This window comes from Accipiter gentilis, chromosome 17 (assembly GCF_929443795.1).
Source record: "Accipiter gentilis chromosome 17, bAccGen1.1, whole genome shotgun sequence".
Classification (NCBI taxonomy): Eukaryota; Metazoa; Chordata; class Aves; order Accipitriformes; family Accipitridae; genus Astur; species Astur gentilis.
In genome coordinates, this window is record NC_064896.1 from 20,457,555 (window position 1) to 20,475,163 (window position 17,609).

Genomic DNA, 17,609 nt, shown 5'->3' on the forward strand with positions numbered 1-17,609 from the left:
GTGCTTGAAGTCGTTTTCCTCCTGGCGGAGCCAAGGCTGAAGCTAGACTCCAGGGTTGAGCAATGTGGACGCAGGGTCCTCCTGCAGTTAGTGTTCTAGGCTTGCCTGATGTGCGCCTTGAACCGGCAACTGGCTCAAGTTTCGCTGCTGGGAGCAGCACAACGGGGACATTCAGTCCTATAACCAGAATGGCGTGCAGCAATCAAACTCCTCTTGTTGTGCCACACAAGTTGGTAATATAGATCTACCTGTTGCGTCTTTATGCGCCAGCTACTCTCCCTGAAGTCAGTGAGATTTCAAGTACAGGAAGGCTATGAGTTTGGAACACAAACTACAGCAAAATCTTCGTAATTTTCTACTCTGAAAAAAAAATCCCTCACCACAAAGATCCCCTTATTTTGAACTGTATTTTTGTAAGCAATTAACTCCCCAATTTTGAGATCCAAACAACAAAATAGTCATGTATTGTGCACTTTAGAATAAATACAGTATAGCAATTACAGTTAATTGCATATGAGATTCTCAGTGAGTCCTAGGATGAAACAAAGGTGACAAGCAATTTACTAGACTGCACTTTCAGTGCCAAAATCAATTAGGACATTCCAAATCCTGTAAACATTAATAGTAATTAGTAAGCTACGTGTCAGTGTGCGTCTTTGACTGATGTCCAGCATGAACTGCCTTCTTGCGTTTAGCTACAGGGAAGAGTTACTGACAAATCTAAGAGACAGTCTACAGCATACATTTATAGAGGAGGAACAAAATATCCACAGGTATATATATATTGTTGCTGCCAGTGGCTGGAGCATGTTTAGGCCAGCCTCTGGATGTCATTGATAGCATAAATACAGAATAATAATTAATTACTAGGCAATGCTAACTACAACAGAATGAGGCTGAATATGAAGCTGCGTTCATAGCGCTGAGCTTATTATTCAATTTGGCTCACTATTAGATGATGTTAGTACCAGGGGATTACAAATTGCTTCAGGGGTTATTCTGCAGTGAAATACCACCAGTTGCACAGTATCTTACTTCTTCTAAAACATAATTTCAAATGTATTAGGTTCACTCAAGCAATAAATAAGAAAAAGAGGATAAACAACCTTACCAGAGAGAGAAATTATAATCACAGTATACAGCATCGGGGGTTTTTTAAGACTAGTTCAATTATAATCAGTAATACACCCTCCATGTTATACACTAGTCTCTCCAGGTGGGTGTACATGAACAAATGGGATGTAGAGAAGGGACCGTCAACTTTGCAACACCTTCTTGCAGACTCATGGCTGCTCTTCCTCAGGCCTGTTCCAAGGGGAGAACGACTGCTCTCCTCACCTCCCTCTCAGAATTACAAAGGGAGTGTAAAGCAGAAAATGGTGGCAGCAGCCCCTTGCTCCCAGAAACCATAATACCACAACAGTGGGACACTTAAGAAAACAGTGTGGAACACTGAGCCACAGCTTTTACGTCTTCTCTCCTCCCCCAAGAACTGCTCAGCTGCTTTGCTTTCAGATCTGGGGAATTCCTTGGACTTTGAAGAACTCCAAAGATTCTACTACTTCGAAGGGAAAAACAAACATACGTAACAGAGCAAACTGATAGTAAATTTCTAGCCACTGTTTTTTCATCTTCTCATCTCTACATTTTTTATTCTTGCCCAGAAAAAAAATGCAACTAAAAATAGTAATGGGGGTTTCTTCTCAGCTCCACAGAGACAGCTACAACCCACTTTCCTTGCTAAGTGGAATGCGCTGGGGGGATTTGCTAATTTTGCAGCTACTTCAGCTGAATCATTTTAGGATAATTTTTTTGAACACTTGGTACTTTTTTCTTTGTCATCCAACATCCTTAGGTGGGTAAGGTACCCACCAATTTCTACTGCTTATCCTGGTCCCACATGGCCCTCAAAAATAAAGAAAGAAAATGAGATTAAAAAAAACCAAAACAAAAATCACACTTCCAATAGTTTGACTATATTATGAAAAAAATATACCTCAAACTATATTACATGAACATTATTTTAAATCTTCTCTTTAGAACCAGGCGCTTGTATACATCCTTCTCTCAGGAACTGCCTGTGATCCTATTTCCTCCAATTTAACACTATTCCCACCATTGGGTTGACATTTAACACCCTATATTTGCCTCACTAAGTTAACGAAGATTGCCTTTCACACTGTAAATTTCTAACCTTTGCTGACAGTGCATAGCATTGAGTGGAAAATTGATTACATTCTTATATTTTTAAGGAAGAAGTTGTTAATTCTTGTAATGATGCTTGTTATAGCATACATTTATTATTCAAGTAAGACAAAATGGAATAAATGAGATCATTCAAAATGGATCACTATAATGCTGGGTTAAGTATTTTGAACAGAAGCAGTAATTTCTTATTTTATGCAACCACAAACTATAAGGGTTGGATTTTAAAAAATACGTGGAGGGCATATATATCAAATTTCCACTCAGTTTCAGTGGGGTACAAGTCATTTCACTCATGTACGTTTCTTTGAAAATTTTACTCTTGGAGATTATTTTGAGTGAAACTATTACTACAGAAATCATGAGGTCAGATTTAGTGGCTTTGGTTTAGCAGCTTTTGAAATCTGAATGAGAGCAGGATTGAGTTTTGCCCCGAAATTATAGAAACTCAGATGAATGTAGTAAAAAGGAACAATTTTTTGCATGACTAAAATGTGAATGTTAAGAAAACAGAAAACATTCCACTTTCAAGGATAAGATTACATTCACTTAAGAAAAAAGCCTGACAAAAAGGAACAAAAAGGGAAAGGCGAAAGGAAGAAGAAGGGAAAAGGACCACGCACTTCTAAGAACTGCATGTTCCAAAGTTCCAGACTTGTGAAAGTTGGGCTGTTAGTGGGTTATTGAGTAGAGTTACCTCACTGTTAAACAATTTCTGTAGGGGACTTTCATGTAAGGGGTGGGTGACTCATTTTATAAGTTTCCTAAACATGAGCAAAACAAGCATGTTGAGGTATACTGAAATTAATAAACAAATATATCTCCTTAATAACAAGTAAATTGAGTCAGTAAACCCACACTGTTTAATCCCAAGTGTGTGTGCGTGGGGGGGGCAAACTGGAGAATAGGGGAACATTAAAAAGGCTTCTCCCTCCAAGAAACATACTTTGTATTGTGCATTTACACTACAATAACGTGAACAAGATTACCATTACAGTAGTCCTTTTAGTGTCAGTCTCAAATGGTATCACGCTGAGATGTGCATTTGCAATCCAACACAGGCCATGAAAGAAATGTTTGAAACTTCTATGCTGAAAAAGGGGCAGTAAATGGCAAAATGCTGGGATGTGCAAAAGATAACTAAAAGTTACCCTGTTAGTACTGTTGCACAGTCAGATGCAGGCTAGAGTGTGTGGTGGGATTTAGGTCTGAAAACAGAAATCCAAGCTTGCAAACAGATATCATGAATAAATTCCATAGCTAAACATTTAGATTAAGCCTAGTACAGAAATAGGTTTTGAAATCCTCCTTGTGCTTTTATTTATTCCCATTTGAATGTGTATTCCATCAAATCTCTGCCTCTCAATTATGGCTTCCTTAATGATAAAAGAGGCACATTTCCATTTGCTAACCTACACAGGAGGAAAATATATTCTGTTTATTATTTATAAGAGTAAAGTGCTGAGAGGCCCCAACAACGCACAGGCTCTTGTTGCCTGTTCACTATGAAAACAGGGAGAGCCACATTCGGGAAGACTACTTTCCACCTAAGTCCTTGGGCCCGCTGTTTTCTCTTGGCTGCTTTTCAGGCAGTTTTCTGCTCAGTGCTTTACTGACATCACACTTGAGACGTGCCCTGTTTCCTCCACTGATTATAGACAGGAGATTAGCTGCAATTTTAACTGCGTATCAGTACTGAAAAGGCAACTGAAAGGTCAGGGAAAAAGCAGCACTGAGAGATTTCTCCAAGATAACACCCCAAGTGAGTGGCACAGTTAAGAGCCTTCGTTTTCACAGTCCCCAACTAGTAATCTATTCCAGCCAACTAAACCATACAGCTGTCTCTGAACAACATCCCTGAATGAAACAAGTTTGTATTAACGTATTGTAGAGTAATATTTCATTCACAGGATCTACGGCCTGACATCTCCTACACCGTTTTGTATGTTCACAGTCCTCCTTAGCTGGGGCTAAGTCTTCCCATTACCTTGAACCAAGTGTGTCAGCATCATTCCTTTCAGTCAATTGCTGAGTCAGGAAATACTCTGTAAAAGCTTGCTTTCCCCGCCCCCCCCTTCTTTTTTCCAAAGACTATTAGGTAAAAGAATAAACAACATTTGGATTTTCAAACTCAACAATATTTACCTCAGAAGTACTTAAGGATTTAGCATCTATTTGCTGTCATTTACTGTGAACAGTACTACTTGAAACATTGTAAAAGGGGTCCTCCCTTGTTAATGAAGGGCTAGTTATGCAAGACTTCTGTATGTAACATTTTTTTCTGCTTCTGTTCTAAGAAAACGATTTTTATTTATTCGCAACATTTTCAGATTTAATAACCCTGCCACGTGCTACGCTATTTACAATGAATCCAAGACGTTATGTGAATACCCACTTGGAGGTGATGTTTCTTTTAACATCAATGATGATATGATTGCAATAAATACACTGGGATGGCTGCCAACCATGTTTTAAACTGCTGGGACTGCTACAGAAAAGTAAGAATTGGTCCTCTTTTAGAGCTTTGGAGGTTTTATACTGTTGGGAGTCCAAGGACTTGTGTATTTCTCAGATGCAGCTGGCTGTTCTTGCTGTCATGCATTCCACTACACTCCATTACTGATTGCTTTATCACATCTCGTTTGCTCATCTATCTTTGAGATACCATTTTAAGGCACTAATTTTACAGCTTTCTGATCTGTTTTGCTTACTGAGAAAATAAAAAGGGATTTTTACATGGTAAACATACTAGGTCTTGATGCAGCAGTGATGATTTGAGAAAGGAAAATAGCAGAGGATGGAGGGACTACACAGCTTCTGTGCTCCTCCATCTCCTATACAGCATACGTCATACTAAATACCATTAACAGGGTTGGGGAGAAGCAACAGAGAGAGGATGGAGAAAGAAAAGCAAAGGGAAGAGAGGGGGCTGAACTCCTCTCTGTACACTGTTAAATTTACCCTTGGCAAAAACATCTCACAAAGTCAGCAAGACTGTCCTGAGAGGAAATTCAGTGTGGGAGACAATGAGGGATGCTGCTCAAGAGAAAAGGCCTGGTGAAATAAAAGGCAGTAGTGATTTGGGGCTTTGAATTCCCTAACTCCCCTCCCCTCCTCCCTGGCTCTCATGATTTTGAATGAAACATTAATACTGCTTCAGATGCTTCTTCCCTCCAAGGCCAATCAGCTGCTCGGCAGGGCGTGAAGCGGTTGTTCATATGAACAGCTAACGAGGGAGTGGAAGGACAGAGCTAATTCGAAGGCTTTTCCAGCCCTGCTGAAGCTCGCATTTGCCTTGACACACAGGGAATGACCTGAAGAGCCTCTCTCCGCTTTGGAATAAGGGAAGTGGTGCTGTATTAATTCTGCGTAAACAAGCCTGACTTGTCAGAAGAGATAATTTTTCACAATACGGCCATACACATAGTTTTAAGATTGGAGTAGACACCTTGTCCTGCTTAGTACCATGGCAACAACTATCACTGGAAATCTTCCTCATAAAGCGGGGTACAGAAAAAAAATAGGTAAAACAGCCAAACCACTGAGAATGTCAAATCCCAAGTCTTCCATTTTAACAAAACTTCTGTTCCTTCTTCTCTCGGTGCACAGAGCCTTTAGGATGAGAAGTGAATCCTGAGATTGAATTTTAGATGTTCTTGAAGGTGAAGAAATGCTTCCCCCCAATTTGGGAAGGAAAAAAAAACAGTTGAGGTGGCTGAAGGTGTTGCTGGTTCTGTTGCTACTAAGGTCTGTTCTGGTTTCCAGCTCCCAAGAAATACAGAAAAGAAGGAAGAAAAATACATCACAGGAAGAAAGAGCAGTTTTTGTTCACAGCGCTGGGCCTCACTTGTAACACTATACCACAGAAGGACAGATTCAGTAATTACTATCAAATCGCTCTGGCAAACCTATACCTGTACACCGCTATTTTGGGCACTGCTTTTAGCAATTCTATCGTCACTGGCTCATAGCAGCAGTATGAAAGAAATCGTCTTGACTAGTCAAATCACTCTTTATAACATAACAACAACAGAACAAGAGACAGGTAGAAAATGAATAAGGTAGGCAGGAACAAGACATTAACTTGAGAATGAAAGCAGATATAAAAACGTTACACCTTCTGCAGTTCAGAGAAGCTGGCAGGAACAGTGATGCTGCTGCATAGGAAAGAGCCGAGGTGACAGGTTTCCCTGACGAGATGAAGCCACGATGGCCAAGCTTTCTCTTTCCTGCTTAGCCATAGCCCTAATGTCGATGTCAAATCATGCGTTCTCACGCGTGCTTACCAAACTACGAACCCTCAAAAAAAAACCCCAACAAACAAAAAAGCAATAAGCATCTGATGGGACCCCAAGACAGCCAAAGCAGTTCGACAGATCTGCTTTTATCTTTTTCTACAGTGAACTCCCCAAAGAAGCTCAAAAGCCTTTTAAATTCAGAAAAAAAGGCAAATTTTAGCGTAATATAAAACAGAAAAATAACTTCTTACAAGAGAGGTATAACAAGGTATATCCACAACTTTTCCTGTCTACTACGTCCCTGTAGGCAGGTCCTCAAAATCCCAGGCTTCGACTCAGTTAACTCTAATTTCCAAGCGACAGCAAATCTGCATGGTGCTCTCTGGTCCCTTAGGAACATGAGTGAGGTCTCCCTCTTCAGAGGGTTGGCCGCCTGTTCTGTTCCTCACGTCCATCTCTCCTTACCAGCACAAGCAGCAGGCTTCATGCTCATGCCTGCTGCACCATGAGGTTTCACCCCTCTTTCTTTGTGGGACAGCTGTAAGTTTAGAAAAAAGTTTCAAGTTTAAGTTTCAAATGAAAAAAAATAGGTCAACCCCTCATCTTTCTGTTTACCAGCTAAGCCCAATTTCTAGTCTCCTTTTTTTTTTTTAACTCATTAATCATCATTAAGATTTATTAGATTATTTTTTTTTAAAAAAGAGGAAAGGTTTAAGTTAGACTTTCATTACCATGGATGCCTTAGTGGGACCTGCACAAATAGGAGCCTTTCCTGATGGCATGATGTACTGCAGAAGAGAGGACAATCATAGAATTAAACAAAATTGGAGCTATTAGTTTAGATTTGTGTCTTGTATTACCCCAAGCAAATTGGTAAAGCTTACAAAAAATAGTACTGATATGAGAATTTTCTCTTCAGAGCTTTCTGTATTTTTTCAAGCAATACCAGATCTGTTTTCTCTTGTATTTGGTTGCTAATGGACCTAAAAGCTCTTTTCAGCAGGTACGAATTGCCATAATGCCACTGCTACATATCCTACATCAGCCCTACTACTGGGAATAGAATGGCACTCAGCGAGAACCAACTCAGTACCTGCTTTATTTCCCTGTAGCCAGACTCAAGAAACACTCTCTTCCTTTATGCCGTGCAGAGAGACCTTGGCATAATGAATACTTGAGATCACCCCATTTATGGTAGGCTTCCCCCCAAAAGACAGAATAACTAGGCATTAATTTATCCATTAAACTTCTCTAGGGAGAAAAAAAATATAAAAAACCTCTTTTAAATGGGTAAAACATCTACTACAACTGGAAAGAGAAGATCCTAAGACTATTGGTCTCATTGATCATTTTCTAATTAGCATTCTATGCTCCTTTCTATATATTACAGTAGGATAATTCTTACTGATTTATATAACTTGATAGATGTGAGAAACACCTTTCATAATATCTTAATATTTATTAGCGAAACCATTAACTCCACAGGCATGAACCTCTTGCAAATTAAAAAATAAGTAGAAAGTTTTAAAAGGGAACTAAAGAGAACTTTATATGGATGTGGCCAGATGCCCTATGAGATAATCTGTGTGTAAGATGGGTCAAACATTATATATTGATTGATTAAACAGCAATACAATTACATTCTGAATGTGAGGAGAAAACAAACCATACTGTTGAGGTCAGAGAATTAAAACACAGATGAACTAAAAATATGAGAAATATGGGCAGTAAATAGAAGGAGATGCTGCTTGAGAAATGGACTGGGAACACCCAGATGAAAAAACATCTGAAACACAGGTATATAACACACACAATCTAGAAAACGAATGGAGAAACCAGACACAAAGTAACCTGGGTGGGAATGATGAAGACTGGTTTACAAGAAGAAATTTTAAGAGATAAATATTTAGTGTTTTGTATACACATAGAAAAGGCCCATCACATGGGGGAAGGAAACATTTGGGTAGTTTTGCAGACAGTAAGATAGAACTAAGACATTTTGAACAAACTTCCTGATGGAAACGTAGCAAACTGAGGAAACGTATTTCCATGGGAAGTCAGTAAGGCTTTCTTTCTGTGTGCATGTAAAACTAAACTTGGAAAAAAAAAAAAGTGAGAAAGTATACTTGAAGGAATGATCCTATTTCAAATCTGAATTCTTATTATTTTACATGACCTTTGAAAGTTTTAACTCCAAAATCATTAGTGCCTGACTTTTTTTGTTAGTATGGTGGATTTACATCAATAATCTAAAAGCTTTTTCTGACAGATTATATATTCTTGGACTCTTCCAACATTTATCTTTGGTAGACACACGTCAACTGTAAATCGGCTCAAGACATACAGATACATATGCCAGTTTTGACTGCATCCACTGTATTTCTGAATTCCAACTAACCATAAGAAGTATACAAGATAAAATCCTGTAGCGTACGTCTGCCAAAGGAAGCCAAACTAAAATCCCCCCAAAATGCAGCTGAACATATTGAGCAACTTAAAACACACTAGACTCAGTGTGATTACAATAGCTAATGTAACAAATGTGCAAACCTCCAGCTGTTACACATCACGTTTTCTTTATGTCAGAGAATTTTTTCTGTACTTTCCAAATAAATGTTTCAAGTACTCACTACTTAACAGTACTACAGAACATGCAAAAAAGATTTATCTTGTACGATGATGAACTTTAGGAACTACAGATTTTACAAGTTGCAACTGACAGCATTTTTATGAAAAATCCTTCCATCTGTAATTAATTATTCTAAATTCTTATCCCTTGAACTAAAATTTTGTTAACAATATGAAAGGGACATAAAGCTTTAGACCAAAATAATCTCTCTTTATCTCTTTGGTCTAAATAAAGCCACAAAAGAGCTTAAATTAATGACAAAATGTACCAAAAGATGCACAATACAATGTTCTTAAGTACAGCTTTGCACTAAATCAACGATGATCATTATTTTCATTGGTGGAAGAACTAAAACCTAGAAATGTGGTTTTAAACATAAATACATAAATTGCAGTTTATATTCAACCTCTACTTATTACACACCAAAGATGCTATAGTGCTGCACAGCCTCAAGACTGAATTTAACCGATCTGCTGTTATGACAGCAATAATTTTGGACTTACATTTCTAGGTCTCTGAATTGTCAGTGTAATTCAACTCTCACAAATTAGCTTGGAAAGGAAATTTCCAGAAAGCTATCTGGGGGGACATGTGGCCGATCATTTGTGCTTGGGTCACTAAACGTATGGATTACACAAAAATGTTAACAGTACATTGTCTCCAAATGTAAACTGTTGCCTGTGGAAAGTTTATGGATATTTCTTAGGAAATTATAAGTAGCAAATTCTTTCCCCTCTTCCCCCTACCTAGGGGGAATGTGCAAATCTCATTGAAATAAGATTTATGACAAATGCAGTGATAAAGTTTTAGTGGCAAGTACAGTCGTATGTACAAGGGCTAAATTTAGCCTACTATTTTTCATCAGCAAAACTGGCATTTAAGATGAGAATTCAGGTATAAGACAGACCGTATGCTATTTAGCCAACCTAATTTTTAAAAGGTTAATGTTTTTATCATTACTCTTTAGGTTATTTTCAACGATACATGTTTGTGTTACAATTCAAAATAACCATTCGCTTTAATGTTCACTGCACATTTGGAAGAGACTTGCATAAACTATAGAGATAACTGACTTCTGATTCAAATGGTATGTTATTCTAACTTTCAGGATTACTTCTCACATCTGCTTGCAATGACTTCAGTAAATAAGTATTATTTATATATATAGCTATACAATGAATATGGTATATGAGTAAACATACTTTTTTTTGTTAAATGCAAAGGGGCGTAGTTGGCATCAGCCTATTTAACACAAGCGTAACACCATGTTATGCTATAGTTTCAGTGCCTAAGTGCACTGTAAACAACGGATATTTGGTCTAAATCCCATATAAGTGACAAGTAAAACCAAAATGGAAACGGAAGCCCCAGAAAGCTCTTGCTTCCCACACCTATACTGAAGATGGATGCAGAGGCCAAGGGCTAGAAGCCACCTTCCTCTTGTCTTTTTCTCATACAGTTAAACTTGGTCTCCTCCACACAATGCCAGAGAGCAGCCACAGCTCAGCAGTGGCCTGAGTCTGGGTCAGAGGGACTACAGAAAACCCACGCATGTCTCTCTGTTCAAGTTAGAGGAAAGTACTACTACACAGAAGTTGCTCTGCACCACTGAAAAATGTAAAGTGATTTAGTAGTGCAAGGATCTGTCCTTTCATGTTGGAACAGTATTTCACATGACTACGCTCCAACCTGATCAAAGCTCAAGATCAGTTTTATTGTAAGAACGATCTTTGGGTCCTCCCTTTCTCTGGTTCCGAAGTATAAATTGTAACTTAAATACCTACACATCTTTAGATCACCTGTAAAAAGAACAAAAATCTGTTCTGGGAAAAAGTTATATACAGTTATATTAAAGTAAAATCTTTAATCTACTTTTATTTAAATTAATTTACTTTGATGGCAGCTTCAAACCGTTATTAAGCACACAGGTAGTCTCTTTTTTTTTTTTTTGACCATAATTTGCTCTTTTCTACACTTTGTTTCAAAGTTTAGTTATCTGTTTAAAACAGACTTCCCAGGAAAAAACAATACCGAACTCTTTCAGAATGACAGGAAGATCTCTGAGAGCCCATTTGTTTAAAGGGAATTAAACTAGCAGAGCATCTTAGAATACAAGCAACAGGAGATAATTATTTTTACCTCCTGCAAACTTGTTCCAGACTTTTCAAAAGAGAAAAAGAATACATATTTTTAGTCTAAAATACATAACATCACTGTATTATTTTTAAACTCTTGAAATAGCACTTTAGTTCTTGAAGAGCAAAGGAACTTGGGCTTCACACTTCTTCATTCATTTGACATCATGTCAGCGAACACAATGCATACTTGTCCTCTATCTTGCAAAGAGTTTTGCACTAGCACGACAAAGAGAATACTAGCAATTTGGAGTGGCAGCATTTTACATTCATTTTGCAGGAGGAAAAGAAAATTGAAAATATGGAAAGCAATGGCTCATAATGAGTAAAATAAAAATAAAAAACATACTGAAAGTTATTTCACCCACTCAAATCTTTTTCCAGTCTTTACAACTCGTAAATGCTTTCTGCATTTATCTAGATAAATCTAGATGTACTTAGCATCTTGATGGAACTCTGCAGCTTGATATGTTCCTGGAAGTTTGGGGGGGCAGGGATAAATCAGTAAGTCATTTGAATTACAAAAATTTAAAAATACCCTCTTAAGAAATTAAACTACTTTCTGAAGACAGGTTTTGTTTTTAAACTCAGTTCTGAATTAAAGGGAGGCTTGCTAGGATACTATTTAATTGCAAGTATTAGCTTCCTAGGGAATGACCAGTTTATTGGAATGATACTTTCCGCAGAAAACCTCGGCTCTCACATTCTACCGGTGGGCTGGGAGGCCACGTCGAAGCCACTTAGGCCTTTTTGTTTCTTTGTGCTTTTCCCTTTCCTGAAGTTGAAAGTATACATGAAAAAACAAAGTACTGATTAATAAGATTCTTAAATTCTACTGCAAGACCATAACTGCATGTTCTCATACATTGTGTCTTCAATATCCATCACATTTCCATGCCCGCATTTTTTAGTTTCTTGATTGTCAACTATCTTTACCTCCATCAAGTACTAAAATCTGACTTTCTGTCACTGTACAATATCGATCTCATATTTATGACCTGTAGCATACTTTATGCCTAACAGCCATCATTATACTCACAATATTCACAATGTATTTTGTTTTAGCCCCTATTAGTGAGTTTTAAAGCACATAATTAAGAACATTTTAAGACCTTACTTGCTCATACTTAAGATGTGCAATCCAACAGAAAAGGAGAGCAAACTTTACTTCTATTTCTATTCATTTTTCTGCTACAAAATTAATGAAAATTCATTACGATTAATGGACTAAGCTTTTTTTATATCCCTTACCTCCATATTTATCCAGTCCTCAGGTTCGTAACAGCTTTCTCTGACTTTTTTAAAACTTTTTATTCCAAGTTTTGCATACTTTTTAATTAAAGGAAAAAAATCCAATCTGTAGAATCTGCTAAGGAGATGAAGTTTTGTGTAAGGCAGTCTCGGTGTGCAACTCTTTTATACTCTTCTTTTATATAACTTAATTTTACTGATATTCAGCAAATGCCAGCAAACAGTAACTATGCATTAAGCACTTTGTTGCTATATCTAGCAGTCACTGGAAGGTATGCAGGCAGCACAACGTGCTGCAAAGTTGTCAAAACACTACAACAACAGGCAGTGCAGAAATTCATCAGGTCTACAAAGAGCAATGGCAGCCTACCACTGCCATCTCTGGGAAGCCGGTTTTTTAAAAACAAAGATTCCCTACAGAACGACAAAAAAAAAATCCCCCAAAGACCCAGAATCACCTACAACCAAGAACTACAACTAGTGGCAAAAGCTTTACAGTTGATTTTGAACTGTAGCTCTAAAGCAGTCAAATCAGCTACAATGGAAGCGTAATGCACAGTCACGTACCAGGTGGATTGAGAACAGGGCACTAGCTCCAGACACCAAAAGACTTTCTTCCTCTCTTCTATGCCAAACTCTAAACTATCCTAAATCAAAACCATGTAACTCTTCCTCTTGATTCCCACTCCCCTCCGAAGTGTCCGTCCTTTAAAGAGTCCAGTCACATGTACAAAAACATATACACGCTTTCTGGCAGCCTTGATTCATGCCACACCAAGTCTTTCAATTAAGAAGTTGCAAGGTAAATCTATTACAGAAATGGTCCACAAGGACACGCAACTTTTTTTGGTCTTAATGCCTCTTTTAATGGTCAGTCTCTCCATTAGAGATTTTCTGCCTTCATGGGTTTTTGTGTTTGGGTTTTTTGGTGGTTTTGGTTTTCTTACGCATTACTATAATTTTTCTAATCAAGCAACTTCCATTTCTCATCTACAATATTTGCTTTATCTGGTGTCATGGGGTGATACTACATGATCTTGAGTGATTGTTTTCAAATGCCCACATGACTAACACGGTTTTCACCTGATTATCTCCAAAAGGTCCATATGACTCTCCCTTACAAATGTATTACATACTTGGTGTGCTCAGACTTAGCAGTTTACCCTCATAAAACCCTTCTATGATAATATAAAATATTATCAACATTTTACAAATAGGGAATGGAGCAATGGACCAGAAAAAGACCCAGCTTATTAAGGTATCTAAATGCTTAAGGATGCCTGTTGGGATTTTCAAGGGTGCTCTGACATACAGCTCTTACTGAACTAATTGAAGATTTTTCACCAAATGCCTAATTTACATTTTTAGTTTTCTGAAAACCTTTAAAATCTGACTCACCCATGTCACCCTTTAAATCCAGCAGACCAGCGCGTTAAACCCAGAACTCATTAGCCCTTAAACTTATGCTCTGAGCACTGTACAGTACTCCCCCTAATAGGGTGAGTTACATGAAAAATAAAGATGCTGCGCATACCACAAGCATCCAGTCCCCTCCTGCCCTCCCAGTCTGAGTCACACACAAATACTCAGGCGGCGGAGAACCGCACGGCCACCTGCAGCAAACGTCAGGCACGAAAGAAGCGGATCTCCAGGGATCCGGCAGCTTAGTACTGGGACTGAGGGGTGCCAGGAGCCTGAGCTTGTAGACAAACCCCAGTATCAAGCTCAGCAGCCCCTCAGCTCCCTCCCTCCGTTAGGATTTGATTTTTCCAATAACTACTGCACCTGTACAGCTCCGCCCCCCCCCCCGCTCCTGTAACAGAGCCAACGTACACGAATGGCTCAAACCAAATGTGCTCTAAAATCATCCGTATCCACTCGGTTTAGGCAAGTAGTCACTTTATTGCAAAACTTCTATAAGCACGGGGAAATGCTTTCATTCCTGTACAAAAGCTAATCACGTATGTTTTCTAGCTGCACTTTTCTCAGCTGTAACAAAGTTGTACGCGTTTTTAGACAGCTCTTTTGGCTGGCCTAAGAGGACGTTGCTCAGTCTGGCTAATGCACATAACCTTCACACAGGGGGAGGGGAAAAAAAGTTATAACAAGGATACCTACCTTCATCTTTTGCCTAATTCTGCTAAGAAGATGCTGCTGTCTTTCAGTATAGGTTTTCTTCACACCCCTATGTTTAGACCACTAGTGGCTGGAAAGTGAATGGATCAGCTGTTGGGGCTTTTTAATGCCATTTTGCCATTGCTAAGTCAATGAAACTCACTACGTAAATCAAGCTGGTTTTGGTCAAGCTATCACCCTCCAATTGTGAATCGTATTACTTCTTTTTGGAGGTCATGTATGCTGTCTTCTTAAAGCCCATACCATCACATCCAAGGACCAGCCAGACAAACTACATGGGCAGCCAATGTACTGGGACAATATATGTATTTTAATCAAAGAAATATAGGAAAAGGTAATTAATAAATTCCTGCCATTGCTACCCTACAGAAGTGGTTTCCAAGTCAGGGCTTATGGATAACATGTTGCCTGCTAGACCCTCCGAGACTGGCTGCAGCTGCGAAAAATAAAAATGTTAAAATTGAGGCAAATAGGAAGATGCTGCCTGCAGTATAATTGCTGACTGTTGCTGCACATTGGCTGGCGAAGGTTAGGGACTGCTGCTTTGTGTAATTGAGCAGGTTTGCAACAATACCAGAAGGCTGTTGTCTAATAATGGTTTAAGCAAAACACGTAGAAATAAATATAGACTTTATTTTCTTTTATCTTTAGTTAGAGGTGATAAATTTTTACTGAGCACACCATATTTTAAAAATGCTCTCAAACAGACGCTAGGTACTCTTCTTGCCCGAGGCTGATGGAAAAAAAGCAGGTAGCTTCTGAAAGAAATCTGAAAAGCTGTTATCCAAGTAGCTGAGGCTAAAGTCTCCATATGCATTTCCAGTAAGTTAGTATTCAAAGTGAGCACTGATTTAAGTAGACATTTTTGGAATCATCACCTGATATACAAATATGTGATTGATCCCCTGGTAAATTGAAAATTACAGAAAATCACAGGTGTCTGTCACAAAAATTACTGCTTATATGAACAAAGCAATTAAATCTGCCTATATGAACAAAACAATTAAATTTGCCTAGCTTTAAAGAATCCTTATCAAACATTGCATGAATCACTTTAATTGGAATACTTTTAAGTGAGTGAAAAGCCAGAACGGATGCAAGTATCTTTGGATACAAGCGAACTGAATGTCAGAAAATTCCTTATTCAATTATTGTGATAGCAGATCTTTTTTTCCCCTGAAATTCTTCTCTCAGTTTTACCTGTTTCCTCCAGGTCTTTTAGCATATCCAAGTATTTGTCGGTAAGTTGTACTCTGAGTGTTACTTCAGACTCGCCAAATTACAAAAAAATATTTCAGAGTGTCATTAGACTGCCCTATGCTAAACAAACTGATTTATTTCAGAGAATATTAAAGAAATTAGTACTGTGCTGTGATGATCAGCTGCTATAACAGCAGGTCTTTCCAGTACTGCAAACGTTTATCAGCTTCTCTTTTAACTCTCTAAATTTCTCCTCTGACTGAGCAAACTCAACTCGATAGCGTAAAAATAAATATAATAAACTCCCACTTCAAATTGCAATTTGCCTTTCCCTTACGGCCAGAGATGTACCGAGCATCATCAATCTTTCAGCATTTTTGCGCAGCTGGAGCTCAGCTTCCTTATTAAAAAGCTCAAGTTAAAGTTTTAAAGTCAGTGTGTTACGCCGAGATAGGGAAAGGCGACCACAATCCAGACACACACACACACACACACACACACAACCACTCGGTGCGCGCCTTGTCTGACCTACAAGCCCCACAACCTGCTACAGAAACGCAAGAAACAGCCTTCGTAGCTTATGAAACGCAGATCCGGAAAGTTAGCTTAAATCCCGCTGCGTTGAAACTCAGCTAGGACCCCCTCCCTCGTCTCTACGATCAGACCCGGAGCGCCGGGGAGGCCCAGAGGAGGACGAGAACCGTCCCCCCGGGCTTGTGACACTGCACCAGGCGACCGAGGAGGCAGCGCCGGGCGGGGGAGGGCTCTGGACCCGCTCCGGGGCCGGGCGGAGCCGAGCCAGAAAGTTCCCCGCCAGCCCGCCCGCGCTGCCGGCGCTCGGGCAGCGGGCACCCACCCACCCACCCGGCTCCGGGCCGGCAGCGAGGGGGGGGAGACCTGCCAAACCCCGGGGGCAGCGGCGGCCAGCCGAGCCCGGACGAGCGTGCTCCCCCGGCCAGACCGGGGCAAATCTCCTCAGCCCCGGCCTACCTGGGAGCCGCCCCCCCCGGGCAGCCCCCGCCGCCCCGGCAGGCCTCTCCCCGCGGCACCCGGCCTCTGAGGGACGCCCGCGGATGTTCGCCCTTCTCCCGGAGCCCGGGGCCGGGGGAGGCCGCCGGTGCCCGCGCCCCAGCCCGCACACCTAACGGCGGTCGGCCGTACCTGAGTCGGTGAGGCGGGGCCGGGCTCTGTCCCGCAGGTAGTAGATGAAATCCCGGCAGTTCTCGTTCTCCACCGCCCCGACGGAGCACAGGTCGGCCAGCAGCTGCAGCGCTTTCTGGCAAATCTCGTCCTCCCTGTCGCCGGGCATCGCCCCCCCAGCATCCTCGGGAGCGGAGCGGAGCCCTGCGGTCAGGCGCCGCGCCGCTGCCCGCCGCCCGCCTGCAGCCGCCCGCGCCGCCGGGCCGCCGCCCGCATCCTCACAGACAGCGGCGCCCGCCGGGCCGGGCCGGGCCGGGCCGAGCCGAGCCGGGCCGGGCCGCCCGCCGCTCACCTCCCGCCCCCGCGGCCGGGCTTCGTCCCGCCGCCTCCTGCGCGCCGCTGCCGGGGGCGGAGGAGGAGGAGGAGGAGGAAGAAGGGGGGGGTCCCACCAGTTGAACGCGAGGGCGGGCCGGGCCGGCGCCGCGACCGCCCAGCCGCGCTGGCGCAGCTCTCCCCCGCGGCGGGAGCGGGCGGGGGGCCGGCTCTGCCTCCGGCCGGCCGGGCCGGGCCGGGCGCCGTTCTCGGCCTCTGGGGGAAGGGCTGGTCCCGGCCCGCGGAGCCCCGGTTCCCCCCCCCCCCGCCCCGAGGCGAGACCCGCGGCCGTGTGTGAGAAGG

At 41.2% G+C, this 17,609-nt stretch overlaps 1 protein-coding gene across 4 annotated transcripts in view; it reads right to left on the bottom strand.

Moving 5' to 3' along the window:
* The window catches only part of SYT9 (synaptotagmin 9), a 71,629-nt gene extending 54,414 nt beyond the window's left edge, over positions 1-17,215 (bottom strand). For all 4 annotated transcript variants that reach the window (XM_049820506.1, XM_049820505.1, XM_049820504.1 and 1 more), the window contains exon 1: positions 16,956-17,215. In XM_049820506.1, the coding sequence (XP_049676463.1) occupies positions 16,956-17,103 (148 nt within the window). In that variant the 5' untranslated portion in view covers positions 17,104-17,215. The remainder of the gene's footprint in view (positions 1-16,955) is intronic.
* Positions 17,216-17,609: the final 394 nt, after the last annotated feature.